We start from the raw sequence: 27,695 nt of genomic DNA, 5'->3' as shown, positions 1-27,695 counted from the left end.
ATTATCTCTGTGGGACCTCTTGCCAAGTGATGTGTGTGGAAAAGATAAATGCAATATTGGACAAGGCTCCAGCAAGGATCGCAGCAATGCGCTTGATCGTTGCGAAGGGCGGATCTTATAGCTGCATTCTCAACCGCTTCTTTATCTTTGATAACATGAACTAGTACTATTTCTCTATTCGATGCCTATCTTGAACAGCATTCAGTCCGAATGGCAAGCTGTGACGCATGTACATTGAACAACCGTTTCTTTGAATTTAAAATACATTGTTTATTACGGCGTTTAACATGTAGGCCTAATACGTAGCCTACAGCGAGAAATGGCATCATTATTCATTACAATCAACATATCTGAATACTGAAAGCCAACTACGTATTAATGTTATCATACGAATCCTACACCATTGCTTGTTGTTTCAATGAGCTTAAATATCATTTGGGCCATCTAACAATAATGACAATATCAAAAAATATCATTTCACTAGGAGTGATTAATAACTACAGCTGAACTCTACAATGGGTCTATCATCATCAACCCGATATTGCTTCAGAACAACCTTCATTATGAGATGTCATCTCTCCATGGTTCTCAACGCCGGTTGTTTTTCTGCCATCAAAGTGCAAATGCATATCACCGCCGGCATGGAAGTTTCCTGCCGAAGTTCCTGGGAAATTCGATTCGGTTTGTTCCGAAGTTGGTCGATGCTTCACAGGTCGCCAGAAGTATTTGAAAGCTTGATTTTCCAATCTCGTTTTGTTTGCAAAGACATGAAAACTCAAGGTAACCTCTGTCGGTTCCTTCTTGCTCTCTAGTATGAGGTAAGATTTAAAACTCCCACGGCATTGGTTGACACGCTGCACTGTATGCTCAACGTCAGTAGGAGTAAAAGTGAAGTCACTTTCATGATGCTCCGAAAATATTCTACTTCTTATTGTAGTGGAATATTTGCAGTGAAAGGGGTTATAAGAATTAATTGTCGCGTCAGTGCCTATTTTCTTTTTTAATTTTTTTATGCAGTATCGTTTAGCTGTTTTATTGTCGAGCACTGTGGCAATGGCAAATTTGTCGTTATCGAAACAAACGATAGAGCGTAGAGCGTAATATGACAGGAAAAGTTTCTTCAAAAATCCCGAGAATTTGCTGAAGTGACCAACTTGGAACTCTATGTCTCTTGACTGTCCAAGTTGACACAAGTGGGCGATGTTCCACTCTTTCTCATCTTCATCAAAACGTAGCACTTCCACAAGTAAATCCTCGTCATCGTCATCGACACACCATGTCTTCATTTTAACGATCGCAGGAACTTTCAAGTCATGCGCCTTGACGTGTAGAGTGGGCGTGATTCCGACTTTACCGTTGGGCCACTTGTCCGGATTTATGCTAACTGACACCGTCACTCTCTGTGTTTTTTCAAAACATCCCGGTGGAAACGTGACAGAACACTCGCCGATATTGAATGTTTTTCCTTCAGGGCCGACGTAATCCGAAACTTCATCGTAGGGAAATCCTTCATGTACAAAACAGTATAATGTATCCGCGACACAGAAATAACAGATACGCCAGGGGAGGGCAAACTTTTTGGCCACGAACCGTATTCAGCATCTGAATCCATTCGCGGGCCAAAACAAAATATTTTTATTTAATTAAAATAGTTACCAAGGAAACATGAAAATAATATTTATGCATATGTAAAAAAAACATTGATTATATGATATGATACGTACACGCGTCAGAAACTTTGACAAGATTTTATAAGCTGGTCGTCTTCAATAATCAATATGTCAAATTAGGGATTAAAGTCGGTTGTGCAGATTCATAGAACAGAATGGAAATTTGAAACTATGGGCAACGATCTGTTTTCTGATTCTATTTTTGCATTACCTCCAGGCATGGTTGTAATGACGTGAGTCAAGATTTGATCCGAGTCCTACTCGAGTTGCGTTTTTTCGGTGACTCGACTTGACTCGAGTCATTTGATTAAAATACGGAAAATGACACAACTCAACTTGAGTCAATTTCTGTATTGTATCGACTTGTACTCAAGTCATTCCGCATAACTCGACCAAGTCATATCACTCGAGACTCTCAAGGCCAGGATCGGCATTGCAAAATAACTTCGAAGATTAGTCACGGCATTATTCGCATTACGTCTATCAGTACTGGTACTTCAATAATAGGGCTAGAAACTGTTAATAGTGAGGAATTAGAAGATTACGAATGCGAGGCATTCGATATCACGCAAGCAGAGTTTTGAAAATGCGGGTTGAACATGACCTAAACTGGAAAATGAACAGTGAACACGATGGCTTGGACTCAGACAGGAGTCTCAACGATACGAATCAGACTCGATCCTCTACTTCCCGACTTGGACTCGAACTTGACTCGGTGGTGAATTGAAAATACCATAAAAGTGAGACTGAGTTGTGACTCGGTGACTTGTGACTTGGTTACAACCCTGTATCCATGACACACAACGCGGATAGCATCATAACTACGTTACCTTTGAATGCGCTTCTCCTATATATTGATAATATAAATATAAAATACTTCTGCGCATATCGAGGACGAATCTATCTAATACACGCGTTTAACAAAGTGGAGTGCTAAAAATAATTTACTTCCTGAAGTTGTCAATTTATATTCACACTCGTGAAACGAATTATTTCATTTCCTTTTCGACTTTCTGTGATGTTTAGCAATTGAGCTCTTTCAAAATGCTCTGGCCTTGAGGTCAAGCTATTGCACTAGCGTAATATAAAAAAGGAACAACATTCTAAGACAATAGCTTAGCATTGTTATTGTGAAATATACTAGGAAAATGTTTAGTCAAGTTGCTGCCATATTTATATTTTTAATACGCATTTTACCAATATTTTATAACGTCTTTTGAAGCTTTCGGAGGCCGCACGAAGCGGTGATGGGAACAACATGCGTCCCGCGAGCCGTGGTTTGCCAACCCATGAGATTGGGGGTCATGTCCAGCGAAGTTGAACACCCGAACATACAAAAAGCGAGATTTTAGTTCTAAATGTCAAACGATGCATCATCAAGATTTCAACGTCGTTCAGACTGCAAACCAGTGCTTTCCAACCTTTGAGGCTTATGGACCGGTAAAATTTCAAAGACACATTTTGCTTACTTGTGAACTCCGTAGTAATCAAAAGCAATGCGACTTCGCTATTTGGTAGATAATATTAAACTACAAAATGTCACTAAATTATATAGTTGAATTTCGACATATATTGTTCAAAAAGTCATATCAGCTTTAACATATTACGCGTCCTAAACGAGGTATAGGCTGCTTTTAAACAAATTGGTACAACACTGGCATTCTTGTGACGTAGGATAGGTTGGAAGTAGACAATGAACTCCATTTTTCAGCAGTAGGCGTTCTAAACCAGGTACTCAATTTCTGTATGGCAATTGAGAACAAATTTAAAACACATTTGACGGACCGGTCAGTAAGTTGACAGTTAAGAACCTCTGATTTAGACAATACCGTCAAACAGGACTTATATATGAGCAAATGAACGACGAATTCTGCGCATCAAATCGTTATCGTCTTCCCATATTGACGAATTATCATGTAAAAATAGTCAGTCCTGTTTTCAGAAACTGTATTGTGCGTTACATCATGCAGTGTGGATTTATCTCAAACCGCATATGGGCCCACATACCGAGTGCCATTCTGCTTTTACTCGCTAATGAATATATCGTTACGTCCTCGCCTTGGCTCTTACCGTGAATGGTTTCCCAGCGGATTAGTGATCTGGGGACTACTCCCTCACATATATATCCCATGCTACTACGGTTCATAGCATAACTGCTCTTTATGCATTCAATTCATGAAAGCTTGAATGCCGTATTCGTGGCGAGCTAAATTCTGCATGCAATCACCGATTCGCAAGCGACTAAAGCAGCGGCGTCAAACACAAATTGCGTCGCCAGCCGGATTCACGCATTGAAATCGCTCGCAGGGCTGGACGAGACAATTGACTCCGAAATGTTATCCGTGCTTTTACTGCTCACTTGAATACTTTAAAATAATATATAGATAATACACGGATCATAAGGTTTTTCAAGTAGCAAATCTCAGCACCTTTAGTCGCGAACAATGGATTTGGCAAACTATACGATGATCGTCCGATTGAACACAGGGACAGCAAAAACAGTGGCGTTGGGTTAACGACGATATAAGTTGCCATATTCTATGCTCCCTTTGATATAGTCGAATACCTAACGTTAGGCCTGCATATGCGTTGTGAGGAATACAAGATATTTAATTGCAGGAGTGGGCGTTGGAATTTCATTTCGCGCGTCCGGTTTCTCTCTTGTCTGGGGATCTTTCGTTTCGAAGATGACACAGCAGTGAGATCATAGATATTTCAATTATATATTTGTGTCGCTAATAATTGTATATTTGTGTTGCTAATATATTTTCCATGTAAACTGCATATAATGGCTCCGCATTGAAGTTTTCGCTTCCGTGTATAACTAGTTTTTGTTTGTATAAAACTCTGAACTTAATGTGCACTTTTTGCCTTCTTAAAATTGGATGTCAATTTCACCGACTTGTTTCTAGTGGTAACTAGAGTGAAACCTCAGCGCCTTAGTCGGGTTATTATATGGGACCTATGAAGATGGAAGTATTTCCTGCAAAAATCGCAAAATGTTCTACAAATGTGCTGGAAAATATAAGAATGTTTCAATCTGCTCAGAATTGATGCCGGTTGAAATCGTCGGACGGGGCCGAATGTTTACAACTAATCAAATACTGATTTAATGATAACGCACACGCGTCAGCAACATTAACGAGAATAAATCAACTTGTCATCCTGAAGAACATACTTGTCAAAGACATGAAAGTCAAGTATGTCGATTCTGAGAATCGGGCGGAGTTTTGAATTTGTGAACAACAGCGGTACTAGGACGTAAAACGCCGACAGAATCATCATCACGTCACCAATAAATACTGTTAAGTATACGACCTTCTGTGTTAATGTGAAAAACTTGCGTTCTTCACATTCTTTCGACGACATCAACATAATTTATTGTTGTCTCGAACATTTTATTATTTGGTTGCTTTATACAGCGGCTGATAATTTGATAAATTGTGCCAATGACTAGGATTATCGGTTAAAATTGAGGTTTCGGATTGCCATGTTGTTTCGTTTCGCTATCCATTTCCCCGTTATGTTGATGCGTTTTAAAAAGTAATTAAATGGTTACGAGGTCGCTGTGTGAGTGGCTGGTAGATTTACATTATATTATTTTACTTGTTGCTTTACTTGTGTCACATGAAAATGGTATCCTGATCCCAAAATAATGTCGATAGTGAGATGGAGCATCACCCCAAACCACAACAGCTGTATAAAACCTGGTATTTATTAAATTTTAGTAGGCTAGGTAAAATAGTGGTGCTTAAATTTCAAGGGAATCCTGCGGTCAGCTGGCTCTGTCCGACGGGTAAATAACCTTTGTATGCTGTATCTCAATGTCTCGTCCGTGGATAACCGAATCGTGATTAAATAAAAACGAGCCAAGTTCGAAACTCCGCGATTACAGTTGGATCATTTAATTCTCGACAACGCATACACTGGGCTAACCCCGCCACGCGACTAAAACGAAAGGGGCCTTGAAATATGCCAACTTAACTAATATTGACCCACAGATAAGAGACACTGTTCTATTGGTTTATAATTGCATTCGATGAACCAATTATTTGCTAGAATAGGGCAGGGCTGTGGAGTCGGAGTCGGTGGAGTTGGAGTCGGAGTCAGAGTCGGAGTCGGAGTCATAAAAACTATAATGGCTGGAGTCGGAGTCGTGGGAAAAATACTGACTGGAGTCGGAGTCGGAGTTTGTGAAAATGACCCTGACTTCGACTCCGACTCCAACTTCTCTATCACGAAAACAATTGCTTTCAAAGGATTTTCAATATAATTTTTATGTACCACCAATCACTGTTATTAATATCGATACAGATCAGGTGCGGCCAACCCGTGACACGCAGGCCATATGTGGCCCACGAGAAGGTTTTGTGTGGCCTGCGAGGTAGCCTAATTCTCGAAATTATTTATAACATCAGGTAAAATTGCAAAGCCAGCCAAAATTTGATGAGCCTGACCGTGAAATTTGATGATGACTAAAGCATCAGTTCTGACGACTCATTGGCGTTTCCAGGGGCCAGCCACATTTATCGCAAATCTTAGTATATGACCATAAAGTAGAATATTTCGTAGCAGATTTATTTGACTTGAAATTTTTCTCGGCACTTCGCATGATATATTGTCACTAATAGATTTCTTGCATTCAGTATTAGACCCCCCTTCTGAAAATTATATATACATGTTATTTTCAGAATTGAGTCAAACTATATTCGCAATTAGGAGATAACGTGTCGTCCAACATGCGGCTTCGCTTGTGCACTCGCAGCGAGATTGGCGACGACGAAACATTTTCACAAAATGATGGAGGCATGTTCACCGAAACCGTCTATAATGCTCTGTCTAAACGTCGAATAATCCTGTCCTTGCAAAATGAGCCCACTGGTATACAGATGCGACCCCAAATATATGATATTAACATATTTATTGATAGAATTCAGTCATTTCCTTTGCAAAAGTTTTGCGCTTGGCGCGACCAGGGAATCACTGCACAATAGTTTCACACAGTATCATGAGATAATTGTTATCAATGTTAGAGCGTAGTAATATAAGTCTTGTTGTCAACGCTACCTAATTCGGTTCGCTCCTATCGGACGGCTAGAAAAAGGTTATCAACATTCCAGTTGCCCGGGCAATGGTTCGTAAATCTCGTGTCCCGTTGGCCACCCTGATATTGATAAAATTTGACATTACTTGCAATTTACGATTCTGTTGCATAGAAGAGGAAAATCGCAATATGCATTTTCGTGATGCAGTCAAAATTGATGCAAATTTTGGAATTATACAATGATTCTGTGACGGAGCAAATGCATCGGCTGGTTTTGTACAATTGCTGTAGATATAACCAAACGATGCTTCCCACTTGACAAAATTAAAAATATTTGTAGTGTAGCTTAGCTGTTTGGGTCGAAAAAATGATTAGGAAAGACTGCAAGTTCTAGTCCTTGAATACTTGACTAAGCGCATGTAGACTAGACATAGGCTATGGTACTTGACTACTTACTGAATTTCATTTATGACCAATATCTTCAGTAGTAAGAGTGTGTGTGCCTGTAATCAGTATAGTGTGTAATGAGAAAATTAGTAAGTTCAATTTCTGTATTAGTTGCTGACCCATACACATGTGCAAGAGCTACACTTGGATTTTTTTTTTATCTTGGATTGATTGAGATTCATACATATTAGGATATTAGAGAGTCCATGTTAAAAAAAAATTGAAAGAAATATGAAAAAGGAAGGATATTTAGCAAATCATTTTTCATGGTAATTACATAGTGGACAATTCGAGATGAGCCACAATGAAACAATTTTGCATGCTACCGTTAATCATATTTGCATATGTTCAATGGTTGTATGACAGTCATTCAAACGACAGTGTGGCATATAATTTTCGAAGTAAATTGGTAATGCTGTTGGAGTCTGAGTCTGAGTCGGTACGTTTAAAGATTTAGGAGTCGGAGTCGGAGCCGGAGTCGGTATATTGAAAAGGAGTGGATTCGGAGTCGGAGCCGGAGCCGGAGTCGGTGGTAAAATTTACCGACTCCACAGCCCTGGAATAGGGCCGCTCATGTTCCCTTATACATCATGCCTAGTCTGGATAACGAGGTATTTTACTGAAGAAAAAAATATATATATAACGTCGTGGCATCATTTCACTGGTCCGACCCGCAAGCGATCAAAAGGTCTGGAACTGACCCGCGACCCAAATTCAGTCTGACATCTACTCACAATTACACATACATAAACACAAGCTTTAATGGTATATGCACCTTCGCACCCACATGAGATATAAATAGAATTACATACCCATAAATTCTTCGATTGGCAAGCAACCTGCATGAGCGTCGAGGGAATATTTCTGCCCATCTGAAATGATTGGGAAGAAAAATACGTGTAAACAGAGCAGGTCAGCAGGACGATCCAAGTGAGCCTTCAAACGCAATGCACTTTACCGGGATTACCGCCTCCTATCATTTGAATGCCTTTGTTGGATGGAATTTTCTTGGAGCTTTTCTCAGGAATACTTGTAGCTCCCCTTTCACTCTTAATTGAAGCACATATCCTGATTAGGACTGGGCAAAATCGAGTACATGAGTGATTCGATTCTGACTCACGTATTAGGCGTCGAGTCGAGTTATCGAGTACCACTCATTATGATGTCACAGCTGAATGTACTATGTCAAGGTTCAAATATGTACCTTTTATGCCACCACAAAAAACATAATGCCTGATATCAATCACATTGAAGATACGTTGTTATTTTTCGACCATACCGATTTCATTGCACTTCTTGACAATGTAGTGAGATTATCATTATATCGGAAATGTGTTATTTCCAGTAACGTTCTTAGCTTTGCATTATGTCAGGTATGGCGCGACACGGCCAATTAAGGTTTCAAGGCTTCCTCAGTCGAAAATAGTATCAAAACTATAATTCTTGTAAGTATAATATAACTTTCAGTTGTGAAGAGCGAGTAGTACTCGAAAAAAGCGTATTTTACAACTCGACCAATTAAGGTTTCAAGGCTTCCTCAAGGCCAAATAAGGTTTCAGGTTTCAGGTTTTAAGGCCAATTAAGGTTTCAAGGCCTCCTCAGTGGAAAATAGTATCAAAACTATAATTCTTGTAAGTATAATATAACTTTCAGTTGTGAAGAGCGAGAAGTACTCGAAACAAGCGTATTTTACAACTCGACTCAAATCATTAAAATTAATACTCGATTCAGATTCGAGTACTTGAATCATTATGCTCAGTTCTAATGCTGATGAACCGTATACTTTCAACGAAAAGAGTGTTTATTCAAGCAAAAATGTATACACGAAAGAGAGCGGTGTAAATGAAAAATAATATTAAAATCCAAATGATGGTTGACACATTATAATAAGCGCTAATGAAGTACGAAGGAACATAGGCACGTATGGACACAGGATTTATGACAACGTTTTACATTTAAACCACGAATCAATCACAATAGTCTCTTCTGTAAGCTAATCAAAATATCTGAGCTAGCAATTGAATATATACAGAGAAAGAAAAACGCCGATTGGTCACGATGGTTGGCTCAAACTGCACAATAATTAAATCGAAATGCTGTTCGGTCACTATCAAGTCCGGAAAAAATATTCGATCGACACCTCGACAGCATGGTTTCTGAATTCTTAGGTATAGGTTCTGTTTTTGCGTACCACATTTTTGTTTTTTAAGACTCCACTCTACGTCGTCGAGCTATTGATTACCAAATCAAGCTAAAGCAAACTTGAAGGTTGATATGGGTCGACCATTGCCACACTTACCGTTCTGGCTCTCAGCCTGTCCAAGCGATTCTCCTTTTGCAGGGTCGAAAGTTGGGTATCTTCGTGAATCATTTCCCCAGTCTCAGAATCAAAGATATGGGAAATTTTTCTGCCTACCCTAATATCAGCAATGATGTCATAAACTGTGTCGTCGAGGCGGTATTTCCCTTCGTATTTTGGTGAATAATCCGAGAAATGGATGGAAACTTTGACTCTGTTTGCTGAAATTTTAGGTGGAAAACATTGCGAATTAATTTAGGCCTGTCACCAATATGTCGGTCAAGGCCTCTTATAACATGTGTTAGTATGTTGAAGTTCAACTCTTGTGGACAACCCAGAAAAAAAGCTGTTGAATTTGACAAATTAAAAAAAAATTGAAAAAATGTCTTTATCGGCTATAAGTAACTAAGGATGGGTATAATAATGGTTTTTTATGATTCTCAATTGATTGTTAAAAATTACATTTTACCATAGACTGTTTTGTGGAAATCGATGTAAAAGTAATGGGACTGGTGGCATAGTTATACCGACTGATTTTTCGAAATTTGGAAATCTTTTCCGGTGATCTTTCACCGCTTGTAAGAGACTGGCTTGCTTTTTACTGTCGACTGGTATGTGCACAACGTGGTCGGTATTTAATTTTATCATACGCGCTATTGCATCGTTAAGTACTTGACTATCAGAGGTGGTCAGTAACGAAGTACTTCTACTTTTTAAAGTACTTGAAGTAGATTTTGCCTACTCACAATACTTTTTAAGTAGTTATGATTTTAGACTACTTCTACTTCTACTTGACAGTTTTTAGTTTTGAAGGCAAAAATAGGCGTAGAATATCTACTTACTTACTTACTTGTGAACCTCCACTCCTACTTCTACTTGAGTAGAAATTTCGGCGTTACTTCTACTTCTACTTGAGTAGCGACGGTGACTACTTTGACCACCTTTGTTGACTATTCACGAATTCACGAGGACTCATGAAACGCGCAGCGCTAATAATGATTCACTACATTCACTATATTCAATTCTGACACTGAAGGACTCAACCTGATGGTGTTCTACAGTTATAGCATGAAGATTCCACGATGGACCACGATTCTGTTCCAATGACATAAGTCTCTGTCGTGGGCTAGGTTTACAGGATCTTTCAGAGTAAAAAATTTGGATGAGTGATCAGATGTAGATTGTGCATTTTGTGCAAATTCGAAATCACTGCTGTGGGAAGTGTCAACTGCCTCCAAATAAGATATATAGATGACCTCTAATCTGTGACCTCCCTAATCCCTTTAAGAGGTTATGGATTATAGTTCTTTAATCGTCTCAAATGAGCATATTTGCATTAATTTTCGAAATCACTTCAGGGTCTCCCTTTCTATATCCCATAGCTTGCACAGTATGGCTACAAATTTATTGTGATGTTGCCACATAAGCTAGGTCTGCGACATTTGAATCAAACAGACTCCTTGCAGATAATAAGGAAATTTGAAGGTATTTTAACATGATCAGGGGATCCCAAATCAGGAGAGAGTGGTGGCAAAGATGTAGAATTGTTAGTTAAGCTCAGGCAACAAGACCAAAAGACTGACTGTAACTGCTCAAAACGTGCACTAGAGCAGCAAGTGGCCAAGTAAACATACAGATAACTCATCTGCATCATCACAAGCAGCTCATTCTCCCCATTGCAGTGATGTTGAAGTTGCCAATCGTTATCCGATCATCCATCTAAATTTGCTAATCTGAAAGTCACTGTAAACCATATCAACGACAGAGATACATGCCAAATTTTGATCGCTGATGTGCCTGAGACGAAATCTTGGTTGGTATTGATGGCAGAACACCGTTGGACGATTCTTCCAGTCTCAGAATGGCATAGGCATATCCGCACTTCATGAGTGCTCGAGAACTCGTGAATAATGGTCAAGTAGTAGGAGATGCAGCAGAACGTCTGATAAAATCAAATACCGACCACGCTATATACATACCAAAAGACAGGAGGCAGCCTGTCTCTTATAGAAGCCGTGGAAGATATCTTGGAAAGATTTCAAAATTTTGAAAAATCAACCCGTAAATTTGATTGCCGTTGGGGTTTTGTCAATTAAATACTTTTACCATTTTGTTTCGTTTCGCTATCCATTTCCCCGTTATGTTGATGCGTTTCAGAAAGTAATTGAATGGTTACGAGGTCGCTGTGTGTGTGAGTGGCTGGTAGATTTACACTATAATCTTTTACTTGCTGAATCGTGCAAAATGATGCTAAGTTTCAGGTAAGTTTAGGAATTTCTAACGCAGTGTGTCACATGAAAATGGTATCCTGATCCCAAAATAATGTCGATAGTGAGATTGTGCATCACCCCAAACCACAACAGCTGTATCAAACCTGGTATTTATTACATTTTAGTAGGCTAGGTAAAATGGTGGCGCTTAAATTTCTAGGGAGTCCTGCGGTCAGCTGGCTCTGTCCGGTGGGTAAATAACATTTGTATGCTATATCTCAATGTATCATCCGTGGATAACCTAATCGTGATCTAATTAAAACGAGGCAATTCGAAAGTCCGCGATTACAGTTGGATCATGTAATTCTCGACAACGCATACGCTGGGCTAACCCCGCAACACGACTAAAACGAAAGGAGCCTTGAAATATGCCTTAACTTAACTAGTATTGACCCACAGATAAGAGACACTGTTCTATTGGTTTATAATTGCATTCGATGAACCAATTATTTGCTAGTATAGGGCCGGGCTGTGGAGTCGGAGTCGGAGTCGGTGGAGTCGGGGTTTGTCTAATTTTCGATTGATGGAGTCGGAGTCGGAGTCGGAGTCGTAAAAACTATAATGGCTGGAGTCGGAGTCGGATTCGTGGGAAAAATACTGACTGGAGTCAGAGTCGGAGTTTGTGAAAATGACCCTGATTTCGACTTCGACTCCAACTTCTCTATCATGAAAACAATTGCTTTAAAAGGATTTTCAATATAATTTTTATGTACCACCAATCACTGTTATTAATATCCATACAGATCAGGTGCGGCCAACCCGTGACACGCAGGCCATATGTGGCCCACGAGAAGGTTTTGTGTGGCCTGCGAGGTAGGCTAATTCTCGAAATTATTTATCACATCAGGTAAGATTGCAAAGCCAACCAAAATTTGATGAGCCTGACCGCGAAATTTGATGATGACTAAAGCATCAATTCTGACGCCTTGGCGTATCCAGGGGCCCGCCACATTTATCGCAGATCTTGGTATATGACCTATTTCGTAGCAGATTTATTTGACTTGAAATTTTTCTCGGCACTTCGCATGATTTATTGTCACTAATAGATTTCTTGCATTCAGTATTAGACCCCCCTTCTGAAAACTATATATGCATGTTATTTACAGAATTGAATTTAACTATATTTGCAATTAGGAGATAACGTGTCATCAAACATGCGGCTTCGCTTGTAAACTCGCAGCGAGATTGGCAACGACGAAACATTTTCACAAAATGATGGAGGCATGTTCAACGAAACCGTCGATAATGCTCTGACTAAACGTCGAATAATCCTGTCCTTGCAAAATGAGCCCAGTGGTATACAGATGCGATCTCGAATATATGATAGTAACTAGGGATGGTGTGAACGTTCGCGTTCTGTGTGTGAACCTCGAAAATTTAGAGGTTCGCGTTCACAGCAGAACCTTGGTAGGTTCTGCACTGTGAACCTTTTTCATATATTACAATTTTCACTTCGTTATAACATCTTTGGTTCAAATTTATTGCATTTCAACTGCGGGCCACTCTATGCAAGGAGCTGGCAGCATTAAAAATCAACACTAAACGAGCATGCACCTTGACAATCTCAAAAGTTTTACTTGCTTTGTTACAAAAGTTTGCTCGTAATATACAGCTTTCCGTTTGTGAATATTTAGTGACTCTCTGCTGTGAGCTAGACCCACAATCACACAACATCACGAGCGAAGTATGTTTGATATCGTTTTCTCATGTAAAAATTCGAGAAGGCGTATACGGGGTCAATGGGTCATGGTAAATCTTGACTTCATATCTCTACTGCATCATTCAAACCAAATCCGTGCGATTGAGGTGTTGGCTACTGCTGCATAACTTCTTAATGGGGTAATATCGGTAGCAAGTAGAAACACATTTTACACTGTGCTCAATATCAATGTAGCCATACTCAGACGCCGAATATACATTGTCCGGTCTTGCCCAGACCGTTAAGGGGTTAGCGTGTATTCCTTGATGAGTGATGAGTCCTCGTCGAAATTGTTGGCAAAGCGACGGAGTAATATATCCTTTCATTGCCTCAGTTGATACATTTAGCGACGTTTAAAACGTCAATATGTACTTCAGCATTGTTGCATTATGTGGCCTGAGTCGTCGTTAGGTATCGTTTACATTAATATAGGCTATCACTTCATTGAAAGACAGGGTTGGAATTAACAATATGACGTCACGTGACGTCATGAGGTTCACGTTCGTGTTCACATAGAACCTTTCAAAAAGGTTCGTGTTCACATGAACCTGAACCTTTCACAGGTTCACACCATCCCTAATAGTAACATATATATTGATAGAATTCAGTCATTACCTTTGCAAAAATTTCGCGCTTGGCGCGACCAGGGAATCACTGCACACTAGTTTCACCCTGTTTCATGACATAATTGTTATCAATGTTAGAGCGTATAGTAATATAAGTCTTGTTTGCAACGCTAGCTAATTCGGTTCGCTCCTATCCGACGTTTAGAAAAAGGTTATCAACATTCCAGTTGCCCGCGCAATGGTTCGTAAATCTCGTGTCCCGTTGGCCATCCTGATATTGATGAAATTTGATATTACTTGCAAATTACGATTCAGTTGCATAGAGGAGGGAGGTCGCAATATCCATTTTCGTGATGCAGTCAAAATTTGTGCAATTTTTGGAATTATACCATGATACTGTGACGGAGCAAATGAATCGGCTTGTTTTGTAAAATTGCTGTCAATATAACCAAACGATGCTTCTCACTTGACAAAATGAAAAATATTTGAAGTATAGATTAGCTGTTTGGGTCGAACAAATGAATAAGAAAGACTGAAAGTCCTAGTCCTTGAATACTTGACTAAGCGCATGTAGACTAGACATAGGCTATGGTATGGTAGTACGTACTGAATTTCACTTATTACCAATATTCATCAGTAGTATGAGTGCGTGTACTTGTAATCAGTATAGTGCAGTGACGTGCGGTCCAATGAGGCAGGTGAGGCAGTGCCTCACCTGTCGTCAGGGTGAGTGAGTGAAAACTGTGAAAACCCTCCATGAGTCGATGATTATATTGATATTTTACATCGATGATCATAAATAACGAAATTTGAACATTTTTTCACCCAACACCATCAATTTGCATAATTATTATTCAAAAATACAGCGCGTAAGAAGAGGTGAGGCACAGGTGAGGCACGGGCGGGTCGTGCCTCACCAGTGACAATGCAAGTCATCATAAATAGCTCGGAATTCATAATAACTGGTATCAATCAAGTGCTATCGTCACACTGATTCCAAAAATCCAAATATTAACAGTATCAGAGCACCAGAACCCCTCCAAAATCGCCAAGGAAGGTAACATTCAGCTTTATTACAGACAATGCCATCGCAGAGAAACAATGGCCAGGTGAGGCACAAACGAATCTGCCTCATGCACTATTCGCTAACAATTGGACAATCGCAGCACAGTGAAACGCGATATCGATTTCGGAATACAAGAGTCTTGTAGAAATTATACAGTAGCAACGGCCAATACGTAATGCGGATCAGATACAATCCCTTACTTATGCATAGGCTTATCATATTTTGGAAATCTAAAACGAGGAGACATTTTCAGAAATTTGAGACTTGCAAAACCGGAGAAGAATTCTCAAAAACCGGTGAATTTTTCCCACTTTGTGATCGGTTGACTAAAAAAAAGTCATTATTCCGCTCAGAGCTCAAAATACCGTTTTTCTCTACGCATTGCTAGGTGCCAGAGCTAAAATCACCCTTTTTCGCTCCGAAATACCCGCCGGAGCGTCACTTCTGTGCTAATTTACGGCATATCACTCGCAATTTGCTCTAAATCTGACTTAAATTTTCAAAAAAGAGGACAAAAGGGCGTCCTCCAAGGACACTTTCACAAAAGTCAAAAAAGAGCACAAATCCTCTTAAAAGAGGACGTATGGTAACCCCACTTATGCAGCGGTTATGTATTTTCCATCCATAGCTACGTTAAATTGTGGTATGTGATAGCTACTTGCATAGGCTGCATTGTCGTTGTTTGTGGTCTTTATGCTGTGTTCAACTACAATACCTATAAACCTTAATTGTGGTATGTTAGCCTGCGTTGCCGTTGGTTGTGGTCAGTGGTGCCACTCCTAGTGTTTTTACACTAGATCAAGTGTATTTTCACTTGACCTAGTGTATTTTCCTTCGAAATTCGGCAAATCTGGTGTTTTTTACTGAAAATATATTTGGAAATGAGGATGCTATTTTCATGTGCTTCGGAAAATTTATACCGGTACTTGAAGAGATAGTACTTATTATCGGTCTAAACTTGTCCATTGAGCACAATAGCGACCAGTACTACATGTATTGTAGAATGTGGAATTGCAAGAGAAAGAGAGAGAGTCTTTATTTTCATCCAACCAAAATACATACCACACGGCAGTGATGGTGGTGCAGAAAATATGCATGCACACTGCACAGTATTCGGTATTAGATAGGAATGATCGATAAGACCGTGAAGGTCATCTAGTCTGATCACACCAGCATCAAACAGGTACACTTGACTCTAAACAGTCTGGCTGTAAAAAAGGTTACAGTAGTTAAAAAAATAAAATAGAAGAAAATTAAACGATGGTAGCAAATAATCAATGAAGCAATGGCTATCAGTGTGCAAAGAAAATGCTCTTCCGTTGCTGTTGTTATTCACGTTTTGTGTCTCTTTATCAGGCACTTTACGTACGTGCGTGTTTGTGCGCGTGTGTGTGGGGGGGGGGGAGGGGGTCCGTGCCATGAACCTCATCGCACGTCACTGGTATAGTGTGTAATGAGAAAACTAGTTAGTTCAATTTCTGCATTAGTTGCTGACTCATGCACATGTGCAAGTGCTGCACTTGGATTATTTATCTTCATTTAAATTATGCAGGATTGGATATATGTCATAATTGAAAGATTCATACATATTAGGATATTAGAGAGTCCATGTTAAAAAAATTAAAAAACAAATATGAAAAAGGAAGGATATTTAGCAAATCATTCTTTCATGTTAATTGCATAGTGAACAATTCGAGCTGTGCCACAATGAAACAATTTTGCATGCTACCGTTAATCATGTTTTCATACGTTTAATCACTTTAATGGTTGTATGATAGTCATTCAACCGACAGTGTGGTATATAATTTTCGAAGTAAATTGGTAATACTGTTGGAGTCTGAGTCGGTACGTTTAAAGACTCAGGAGTCTGAGTCGAGTAGGTACGTTTAAAGATTTAGGAGTCGGAGTCGGAGCCGGAGTCGGTGTTAAAATTTACCGACTACGCACTACACAGCCCTGGAATAGGGCCGCTCATGTTCCCTTATACATTATGCCTAGGCTTGATAATGAGGTATTTTACTGAAGAAAAAAAATATATCTAACGTTGTGGAATCATTTCACTGGTCCGACCCGCAAGCGATCAGAAGGTCTGGAACTGACCCGCGACCCAAATTCAGTCTGACGTCTATTCACAATTACACATACATAAACACAAGCTTTAATGGCATATGCACATTCGCATCCACATGAGATATAAATAGAATTACATACCCATAAATTCTTCGATTGGCAAGCAACCTGCATGAGATCCGAGGGAATATTTCTGCCCATCTGAAATGATTGGGAAGAAGAATATGGGTAAACAGAGCAGGTCAGCAGGACGATCCAAGTGAGCCTTCAAACGCAATGCACTTTACCGGGATTACCGCCTCCTATCATTTGAATGCCTTTGTTGGATGGAATTTTCTTGGAGCTTTTCTCAGGAAGTCTTGTAGCTCCCCTTTCACTCTTAATTGGAGCACATATCCTGATTAGGGCTGGGCAAAATCGAGTACATGAGTGATTAGATTCTGACTCACGTATTAGGCGTCGAGTCGAGTTATCGAGTACCACTCATTATGATGTCACAGCTGAATGTACTATGTCAAGGTTCAAATATGTACCTTTTATGCCACCACAAAAAACATAATGCCTGTTATCAATCACATTGAAGATACGTTGTTATTTTTCGACCATACCGATTTCATTGCACTTCTTGACAATGTAGTGAGATTATCATTATATCGGAAATGTGTTATTTCCAGTAACGTTCTTAGCTTTGCATTATGTCAGGTATGGCGCGACACGGCCAATTAAGGTTTCAAGGCTTCCTCAGTGGATAATAGTATCAAAACTATAATTCTTGTAAGTATAATATAACTTTCAGTTGTGAAGAGCGAGTAGTACTCAAAAAAAGCGTATTTTACAACTCGACTCAAATCATTAAAATTAATACTCGATTCAGATTCGAGTACTTGAATCATTATGCTCAGTTCTAATGCTGATGAACCGTATACTTTCAACGAAAAGAGTGTTTATTCAAGCAAAAATGCATACACGAAAGAGAGCGGTGTAAATGAAAAATAATATTAAAATCCAAATGATGGTTGACACATTATAATAAGCGCTAATGAAGTACGAAGGAACATAGGCACGTATGGACACAGGATTTATGACAACGTTTTACATTTAAACCACGAATCAATCACAATAGTCTCTTCCCTAAGCTAATCAAAATATCTGAGCTAGCAATTGAATATATACAGAGAAAGAAAAACGCCAATTGGTCACGATGGTTGGCTCAAACTGCACAATAATTAAATCGAAATGCTGTTCGGTCACTAACAAGTCCGGAAAAAAATATTCGATCGACACCTCGACAGCATGGTTTCTGAATTCTTAGGTATTGGTTCTGTTTTTGCGTACCACGATTTTGTTTTTTAAGACTCCAACTCTACGTCGTCGAGCTATTGATTACTAAATCAAGCTACAGCAAACTTGAAGGTTGATATGGGTCGACCATTGCCACACTTACCGTTCTGACTCTCAGCCTGTCCAAGCGATTCTCCTTTTGCAGGGTCGAAAGTTGGGTATCTTCGTGAATCATTTCCCCAGTCTCAGAATCAAAGATATGGGAAATTTTTCTGCCTACCCTAATATCAGCAATGATGTCATAAACTGTGTCGTCGAGGCGGTATTTCCCTTCGTATTTTGGTGAATAATCCGAGAATCGGATGGAAACTTTGACTTTGTTTGCTGGAATTTTAGGTGGAAAACATTGCGAATTAATTTAGGCCTGTCTAAATTTCTTCGATAATATATAGCTTATAGTGCGGTATTCCTCTGCGTTTTGATTCTGCTGACAGTATACCACCTTTTGGAACTTTTTTGGGATGGTAAGATACATCTTAAGAGAACCCACTACACCCCAGTTATATATCTCCCTAAGAATTGATGTATTTCACTCATTTTGACCCATCAGAAGGTTGTGAAGGCACAAATCGGTACCTGATAAGGACAGGACCTCTACCTGATATGCACACCACGCTATGGTGGAAATCAGATAAATACACGTATTTACCACTCGTGGATTTACAGTGCACACGCAAGGTCGCAAACATACGAGATATCAATATTATTACATATTCGGGCCTACTTTGATTCATAACCAACCTTTATGAGACGCATGTTTCTGCACATCAGTCCGCCAAAGTGAGCGGTCGCTACAACTTGCGTATCCACTGTCACCCGCCACAGCACCTGCAATACAATATGATGCACACTGACCCGGGTGCGATCTTAATTATAATAGGCTATAGCAGGGTTCGGCAACCCCTGGCACGCGCGATGATTTACCATGCTACGCCGTCTGTTGTTAAAAGCGGAAATTGTCCTGGGGATTTATATGGAATATAATACGAATCAATTTCCTCGTGACAGTATAAATTTTGTTGTTCCATATGTAAAATATCCCCCCCCCCATCCAGTCCAGTGCATTGATCCTCAATGTTTTTGTCTCAGCTGGATGGCACCATTGGATTTCAAATTTAATCGCTTTATAATTCGTCTTACACTCAATTCGACAGTGGAACATCAAGTTATCTAGATTTATCAAATGCTCAACCAAACAGTGAATACCGTAAGGTTGTTGTTTTTTGGAACTGTTCTCAGGTTGCAGCAAACAATACGCTCATATTGCCAAATTTATTCCACTGGAAGCTATTCGACTGGCTCTCTTCAGCAGTGAACGCCAGTAAATGAGGTTAACCAAGTTCGAAATATAGAATGAATTTTGTCGTTATGACGTAATAATGGCAAGTTGCTGTTGTTGTTTATTAAAAGGAAAATTTGGCGCTCATCACCTGTTGGTCTTTTGCGCCACGGTCAAAAATGGCGTAATAAATGAGAAGCAGTCAATGATGGCGTACATATCGGATAGACATAATATTTAAAAAAATATCATTTCAGTGAAACGAAAGAATATCAAGGCGAGAAAGGGGAAATTTCGGAGCGGTGGAAAATAACACATTCACGGCTATTTACAAATTACGGTTGCAGGATAACACAAATTCAATTGTAAAAGGGATGATTTAATCCTCGAATAGGATAATTTCAAGGCGGAAATCAACATTCAATTCAGCACATTTAGCAATGAGGAAAGTACGATGAAAATCATATTTTGAGCAGTGGATCAAAAAATGTTCAGTGGTTTCCGGATAGCGACAAAGAGAGCAAAGTGGAGATTCCACTGAAGCTATTCTAATCATATGGCTATTCAGACGACAGTGACCGGACTGAAGACGAAACAGGATTTTTTCTTATACGCTGTTTCCACGTGCTGGCGGTTTGTTCGCAATGGATGGCGACTTGCGGTGTTGAATTTAGAGGGGACATTGCTCCTGTCTAACAATGGTGTTCTCAAATCCACATCGTATCCGTCATTATCGGCGAGAAATGACTTTGAACTGACAATGCTATCGTTACAATACATTCATTACATGGGATTTATTCCTTGTATATGTGGATAAATGGGCGAATAATGTATCGATTCAGCAATCCGCCCGCCAAGTACTTAATTTTCCTACACCCGGCCTGCCGACTAGAGAAGTTGCCCGCCTCTGTTCTGTTGGATAATATTTGCATTCGATTAATCAAATTTTGTATTTATGTCAATTCCAATTATCACGCACAAGGTGTTCCTAGGATAGGGCCCTCTATGTTCCGTATTATTATATATAATGTCTAGGGTTGTTAATGAGTCTTTTGCGGAAAAGCGAAGGTTTGGATTTGGAGGTAGCATTTTAGAATCACTTGACCGGTCCTGCTCTCGAGCGATCAAAAAGTATGTATCCGGCCCGAGACCCAAATTCAGTCTGACGTCCCTGTGTACAAAGGGCTGTTCAAAAATAACCTTTTTTCCTGAATCTTGCTGGCAACGTGATTAAATCGTGAGGTTGCCTTAAAAAACGACGCATGCCAAATTTCAATTCATTCCAACCAATATTCGCGGGTTTCGTACAGTTTGAAAATTTCGAATTTGCCCAAAAATGCAAAAAAATTCTTTTCAAATTTTCCTTCCAACACCATGAAATTGTTGCGCTGTCTTCAAAAACGATACAAAACAAATTTGACGCAATTCCAAGCCGTAGAAGTGGAGTTATTTCAGTTTTTCTTTGATAATTCTGGGATAATCCTTGATCGGGGGATCATCCCAGAATTATCATCGAAAAACTTGAATAACTCCGCTTCTACAGCTTGGAATTGAGTCAAATTTGTTTTGCATCGTTTCTGAAGACAGCGAACAATTTTATGGAGTTGGAAGGAAAATTTGAAAACAAAAATTTTTTGGCACTTTTGGGCAAATTCAAAATTTTCAAACTGTACGAAACCCGTGAATATTGATTGGAATGAATTGAAATTTGTCATGCGTCGTTTTTTAAGGCAATCTCACGATTTAATCACGTAGCCAGCAAGATTCAGGAAAAAAGGTTATTTTTGAATAGCCCTGTAACATCGATCAGCAGAAACTTATATGGCATACACACACTCGCACACACATGAGATAAGAGTAAAATTAGATATCCAGACATTTTTCGATTAATAACCAACCTGTAATAGTGTCTGTTGGATATTTGTTCCCATCTGAAATGATTGGAACAAAAATCTGTGTAAGCGGAGCAGGACGACCCAAGTGAGCCGTCAAACGCAGTGAACTTTACCAGGAATAACGCCTCCTATCGCGTAAACGCCTTCGTTGGATCGTATCTTCTTGGTGCTTTCCTCACGAAGTCTTGGATATCCACCATGATCCTTAATTGGTTCATATCCAGATGGACCATATAATTAGCGAGAAGAATATGTATTCACACCAAAAATGTATACACGAAAAAAGAGTGATATAAATCTAACAGAATATTTAAAATCCAAATCATGCTTGGCACATTATAGTAGGCCTACGAACAATTGGAGTACGAAGGAACGTTTCCGATGTAGGGAAGGGACATAGGATTTATATCAATGCTTTACCCAGTGCTTTTCAACCTTTTTGAGCACCATCCACACTTTTAAGCAAAATAAATTTCATTCGTACAAACCAACCGAAAATTGCTGCACAAGATGGAGACACTTAATACACACACACACACACACAATATTTTGTTCAAATATGCAATAAATAGGCTAATATAGGTTAGACCTATCTTTTCCCTGGTTTTGATATGAACTAAAACCCTGCTCGGCCAACTAAGTTGTTGAATGTTGAGTTTTTTCCAAGTACTTTTAAAGCTTCGTATTCTATTCTCTATTTTGACAGCTATTTATAAAATGCGGCTATACAGTTATACTTATACATAGTTTAACAGTTCTACGTATGCGTGAGCGATACGACATCTTTTTGCATGCTTGTTGTTGCTGTTTGTGGTGGTATTCATGGTGTTTGTCGACTGCCATGGTCATTTACACCAGGCCGAAATTCGTTATTTTTGATTCCGTAACTGGTTGTTGCACGGCCCACTTCCAGGCTTTTGTAAGACAATGCTCATACGCGGATGATATGGCGAGGAGGAGCCTAGATAAACCTCCAACACTTAGGTAGGAATTCCGGAGTCGATCTCGGATGGACTCGAACCCACAACCAATTGGTGTTGTAGCTTTGGATTATACCACTACGCTATCTCGCCACTTTTTGCATGTTTATAGACCTCTATATTCGCACCTCGAATCAAAATATATAGTGGATTCCAAACAGCTATCAAAATGCAATGACGTAATTGTGCCTCGTACTTCTAAAAATCAACTTGATTTGAATTGTGACTTGACTCGTGTCTTGACTCGTCTTGACTCGACTTGACTCGAGTCACCTCCATTGAATTGAGTTCACTCGAGTCACACTCAAGTATCAATTGAATTGACTTGACTCGACTCGACTCAAAATGTGCTATGACTCGAGATTCATCGTGACTGGAAGGTAGTGACTTGATCCCAACACTGATTGTAAGAACGGGGCTATTCGGTGCCGACTGCCGACAACGGAGCATATCCACATCGAAAGTTTTGGCCAACCAGCGACGGTCATTTTTGGCCGAGGTTTTGTCGCCGTTGATCTTTTTGGCACCGCATTTTATCAGCGGTATGTTGGCCGAAAATTGACGCCTTCATGTGCCCCTACGCAGAAGGGATTTGGCCTCGAAATGAATGTGCCTCATAGGCCGGATCATGCTCGCAGCACACCCATCTACACTAGTTCATACGAACGGTATTCGACAATGTTTTCCAGGGAAACTAGTCGGAGAAATCTTATCATGAATTCACACCAATTTGTGTAATACAAAGGTCGGCACATTCTCGTGCTCAAACCATATTTTCTGTGTGTCTCGCATATTTGCTACTGTACCCAACTCAGTGAAATTGGATATGTAAAATATATCTACAGGATTTGTTTTGCAAAAATTGCAACAAATATTACATACATATTAGCAGATTGCTCTGGTACCGTGACGACGCAAATTATATCCTTTGCGACCCATACTTTAATAACACTCAAAGACGTGAAAATTTCCGTTACAGTAATTGCAAATGTGAGTCTGTAATGATGGTAGTTTTACTACTATGCTCGTGTGTCGCGCTAATCGAACTATTATTACAAAAATATGATGATTGTTCAGCGAAAGAAAGCAAAAATTCAACTTGATGTAATTTTTCCAGCGTGTCGCATGCTCAGACTTGTTGATAAACTTTAGGCCTGCCACTACACCGCTTTCGAACCAGGCTTTTGATTACGTAATAGTTACAGAACGCAAATACTAATTCACTACGGCTGGTGAGAGACATAGTTATTCTCAAAGCTACGATTACTGGTACATTATAGGCAGGGGTGGTCAAAGTAGTCACCGTAGGTACTCAAGTAGAAGTAGAATTAACGCCGGAATTTCTACTCTAGCAAAAGTAGAAGTGACGCCTGAGTTTCTACTCAAGTAGAAGTAGGAGTGGCCGTTCACAAGTACGTAATTAATTACCTAGTTATTCTACGCCTATTTTTGCCAAAAAAACGGAACACTGTCAAATAGAAGTAGAAGTAGTATAAAATCGTACCTACTTAATAACTAGTGCGAGTAGGCAAAATCTACTTCAAGTACTTCAAAAAGTAGACGTAATTCGTTACTGATCACCTCTGATCATATGTCAAACAAGTTTTTATAATTGCGTCGCAACTACAAAAGTTGGGGAGCCACTGTACTTGAATTTCGTATTAGGTTTATTTGAATTATTCCACTCAGAAAAAGTAACAATTATTTACGATACGCATCACGTTCGTCATCCCTCTGCCATTTTTTCTTTCGCACAAGTGCGTACCATCCCAGAGGTTGAAAAGCACTGCTTTACACTTACACCATAAAACAATGACGATGGTCTCTTCCGCAAGGTAACGGAAGGAGATAAGCTAAGCGACTGAATATATTCAGAGAAAGAAAAAGGCCGATTGATAATGATAATTGTCTAAAGCGTGCAATAATTAAATTGAAACCTGTTCAGTCACTAACAAGTCCGGTGAAAAATATTTGATTAACACCATGACAGCGTGTTTTCTGAATTCTTAGGTAGGTTCTGTTTTCGTGTACCACCTTTTGGGTGTGAATACACACTCTTTTCGCTAGTGATTAGGATTACTAAATCAGGCCAAGTCTAACTTCAAGGTGGATATAGGCCGACCACTGCATACTAACCACTACGACCATTGCCATCAGCTGATGCAGACGATTCTCCTTTAGCAGGGTCGAAATTTTTGTGTTTTCGTGAATTTCCATCTTGGTCACGGAATCGCAGATTTTGGAAATTCTTTTGTAGGTCATAATATAAGCGAGGATGTCATATACTGTGTTTTTGAGGAGGTATTTTCCCACGTGTTTTGGTGAATAATCCGAGAATTTGACGGAAACTTCGACTTTTTTTCCTGGAAATTTATAGAATACAATATACTAATCAATTTCCTTACAAAAGTATACATTTTCTGTTTCATTCACAAACTGTATCCCTTATAGTTTAGTGCATAGGTCTCCAACGTCATTGTCTCAACTGAACGGTTCCATTAGAATACTCAACCTAACAGTGAGTACCGTAACCACTCTCTGGTCAACAGGAATATCACACCGTTAGAAGTGCATTGTTCAGTTAACTCTTTTATTATGTTTTGGCTGCAGCCATTGCAGAAAGCCTGCCTCACACAGATAAGTATTTTGTAGGGCAAATTTTTGCAACATTTGCAACTTTATTTACAGCTTCCGGCAGCTTTCTATACTCAGAAGTTATGTATTATGGTGTGTTAAGCTGTTGGATGGACCTTATATAGCAACTTTACTCCATTTTTTCATGCAACGTTTTGCAACTTTTTTCGATGCAACGTACTTTTTCTGGAAATATATGGAACTATATGTAAATAAATCGCTTGATTGTTTCACTGTCGTTGAAATTTGAGATCCTTTCTGACTTAACGTCGTTATATTTTCACTGGGTCATATTTTCCAGGCTATTGATTTTGTTGACGTCGACAACACTGAGTTTTGCTGCAGTACCTTGGATACGGATAGATTAGAGTATATCATACCTTAATAATTTCAAGGTTGTCAGTAAATGCCACTTTTTACTGTAAGTTTTGTGAAAAATAAGTGCTACTTTCCACGGATTTGACTGTAACAAAAACTGCGCCTATTGATTAAAAACAACAATAACAGTAATACCACGAACGTATGCGCACTGTTAAAAAATTTGTTTGGACTTTCGGCCCAAACTGATTCACGAACCAGTAACGCTACAGGGGCTGGGTATTGGAGACGGGTCTGCTGGGTCTGGTCACAATGATTTGAATTCCGGTACTCGAATCTGAACCGGATATTAATTCTAATGATCCGAGCCGAGCAGATGAATTTTATACCAGTTGCCACTGTAAGAGTTAATTTATCGACCAAAATAAATATTTCGATACTATTTTTTTACTGTGGAACGCGGTAAACCTCAATTGTGTATGTAGTGCAAAGCTACCCAAACACACGTTACTGAAATGAAACATCTGTGAAGTCGGGATCACCCCGCGGTATTGAAACTAAGTGCAATGCACTAGGTATGGTTGAAAAAATACCAAATATTGTTTATTGTGGTATAGAACTGTTGTTATATTCTTTGTGGTCGGATGAAAGTCACACATTCCAAATCTACGCATACTGCTTTCATTTGTGAATAATTAGTGATGCTCGAATACTCGACTCGCCTCGAACCCTAATACTCGATTCAGAACCGACTCGTCCAACTACTAGATTTTGCCCAGCCCACTTATCAGGCTTTTAAAGGCAATTGGTATCAATAGCTTAGTTTCATATCAGTTTATTATTAATAATTGCACTATTGATCCAGTATAAGTTTTTGTTTTAATATAGTATGTATACCGTTGGCATCAAATACCTCTGTATTCACATTGGACAATAATACGCATGCCTCCATTTAATATGTTATTCTTAGGCCAAAATGGGGATCGTATTCAGATTTTGCGGTTCTATTGTTCTTATCCGCTCAAAACACACAATGTACAATGCGACACACAAGAGACCGAGCGATGTATCCTGTTCAAAATTTTATTGGGCGGTAGGGTGTCAACTGATTCACGGACCAGTAACGCTACAAAAGCTGGGTATTGGAGACGCCTCAATTATTTATCACTAGGGCTGAGCATAATGATTCGATTCGAGTAATCGAATCTGAATCAGATATTAATTTTAATGATTCCAGTCGATTAGTGAAAGATGAGGGTTTCGAGTACTGAAAGTTTATGCTCCTTGCCACTACGAGTTAATTTATCGATCACAAATAAAATTTCGATACTATTTTCCACTGCAGATGACCGTAAACTTCGATTAGGCGTATCTATACGAAACATGTATTACAAAGCTATAGTTTGTGGAGCGATTGCATGATTCATGGGAGCCATTTCAGGTTGCATATTACAGTTTCATCACCGTAAATACCGCTCAGCAATACGCTTGGAATTATACGATGTCTTATGTTCGTAGTTGCCTTCCTAATTGCGCAAAGTGTTAATGCAGTATCCGATACAACTTATACCCATAGATTATGCCATTTTACTGCGGGCCTTGCAATACTAAGGAGGGCACCATACCGTCACATCTTCTGAAAATGACACTGGTATGAGAAATGGGTCTGAACAGTTGAACACTGTTCTATTGCCAAGTTACCATAGATATCACATGATGGCCGGATCCTTATACTGTTGAACGTGTACACGGCATGTGATGCAGCAAAACAAACCCTAGCTTTCAGCACAGTCCGCATATGTCAGTTTCCAGGTTTTTACGGTTCATGACAGCGTATTTATATATTTGTAAATCTACTTAGGCCTACTTACTTGATTAGCTGTCAAAGACAGCAAATTCTCCCTATTCTAAAAGTAGTTTGGGTCTGCTTCACGACTTCTACTTGTAATTGAGTAGATTTCTGCGTCGCTACTTCTACTTAAGTGGACTTCTTGACTACTATAATCACCTCTGATATTAACAGAGGCGACAATGCCGATGCGAAACCGTTGTATGCAAGTTAGATTCAGTTACTATATCATTTAAAGGTGCATTTGCGAAGTATGATATATGCCAGT

General features: G+C 39.4%; 1 protein-coding gene across 1 annotated transcript in view; it reads right to left on the bottom strand.

Moving 5' to 3' along the window:
* Positions 1-230: 230 nt before the first annotated feature.
* Positions 231-27,695, bottom strand: part of LOC145439586 (uncharacterized) — a 42,579-nt gene continuing 15,114 nt past the window's right edge. The window contains exons 9-19 of the mRNA XM_080317088.1: positions 24,763-24,989; positions 21,760-21,850; positions 21,650-21,682; positions 19,214-19,300; positions 18,576-18,796; positions 17,419-17,509; positions 17,273-17,332; positions 9,461-9,681; positions 8,120-8,210; positions 7,974-8,033; positions 231-1,507 (exon numbers count right to left, since the gene is read on the bottom strand). Coding sequence (XP_080173214.1) covers positions 531-1,507; positions 7,974-8,033; positions 8,120-8,210; positions 9,461-9,681; positions 17,273-17,332; positions 17,419-17,509; positions 18,576-18,796; positions 19,214-19,300; positions 21,650-21,682; positions 21,760-21,850; positions 24,763-24,989 — 2,159 coding nt within the window. The 3' untranslated portion in view covers positions 231-530. The remainder of the gene's footprint in view (positions 1,508-7,973; positions 8,034-8,119; positions 8,211-9,460; positions 9,682-17,272; positions 17,333-17,418; positions 17,510-18,575; positions 18,797-19,213; positions 19,301-21,649; positions 21,683-21,759; positions 21,851-24,762; positions 24,990-27,695) is intronic.

This window comes from Botryllus schlosseri, chromosome 5 (assembly GCF_051294905.1).
Source record: "Botryllus schlosseri isolate E-star chromosome 5, Bs_hap1, whole genome shotgun sequence".
NCBI classification, from domain to species: domain Eukaryota; kingdom Metazoa; phylum Chordata; class Ascidiacea; order Stolidobranchia; family Styelidae; genus Botryllus; species Botryllus schlosseri.
This window is presented reverse-complemented; position numbering and strand designations above follow the sequence as displayed.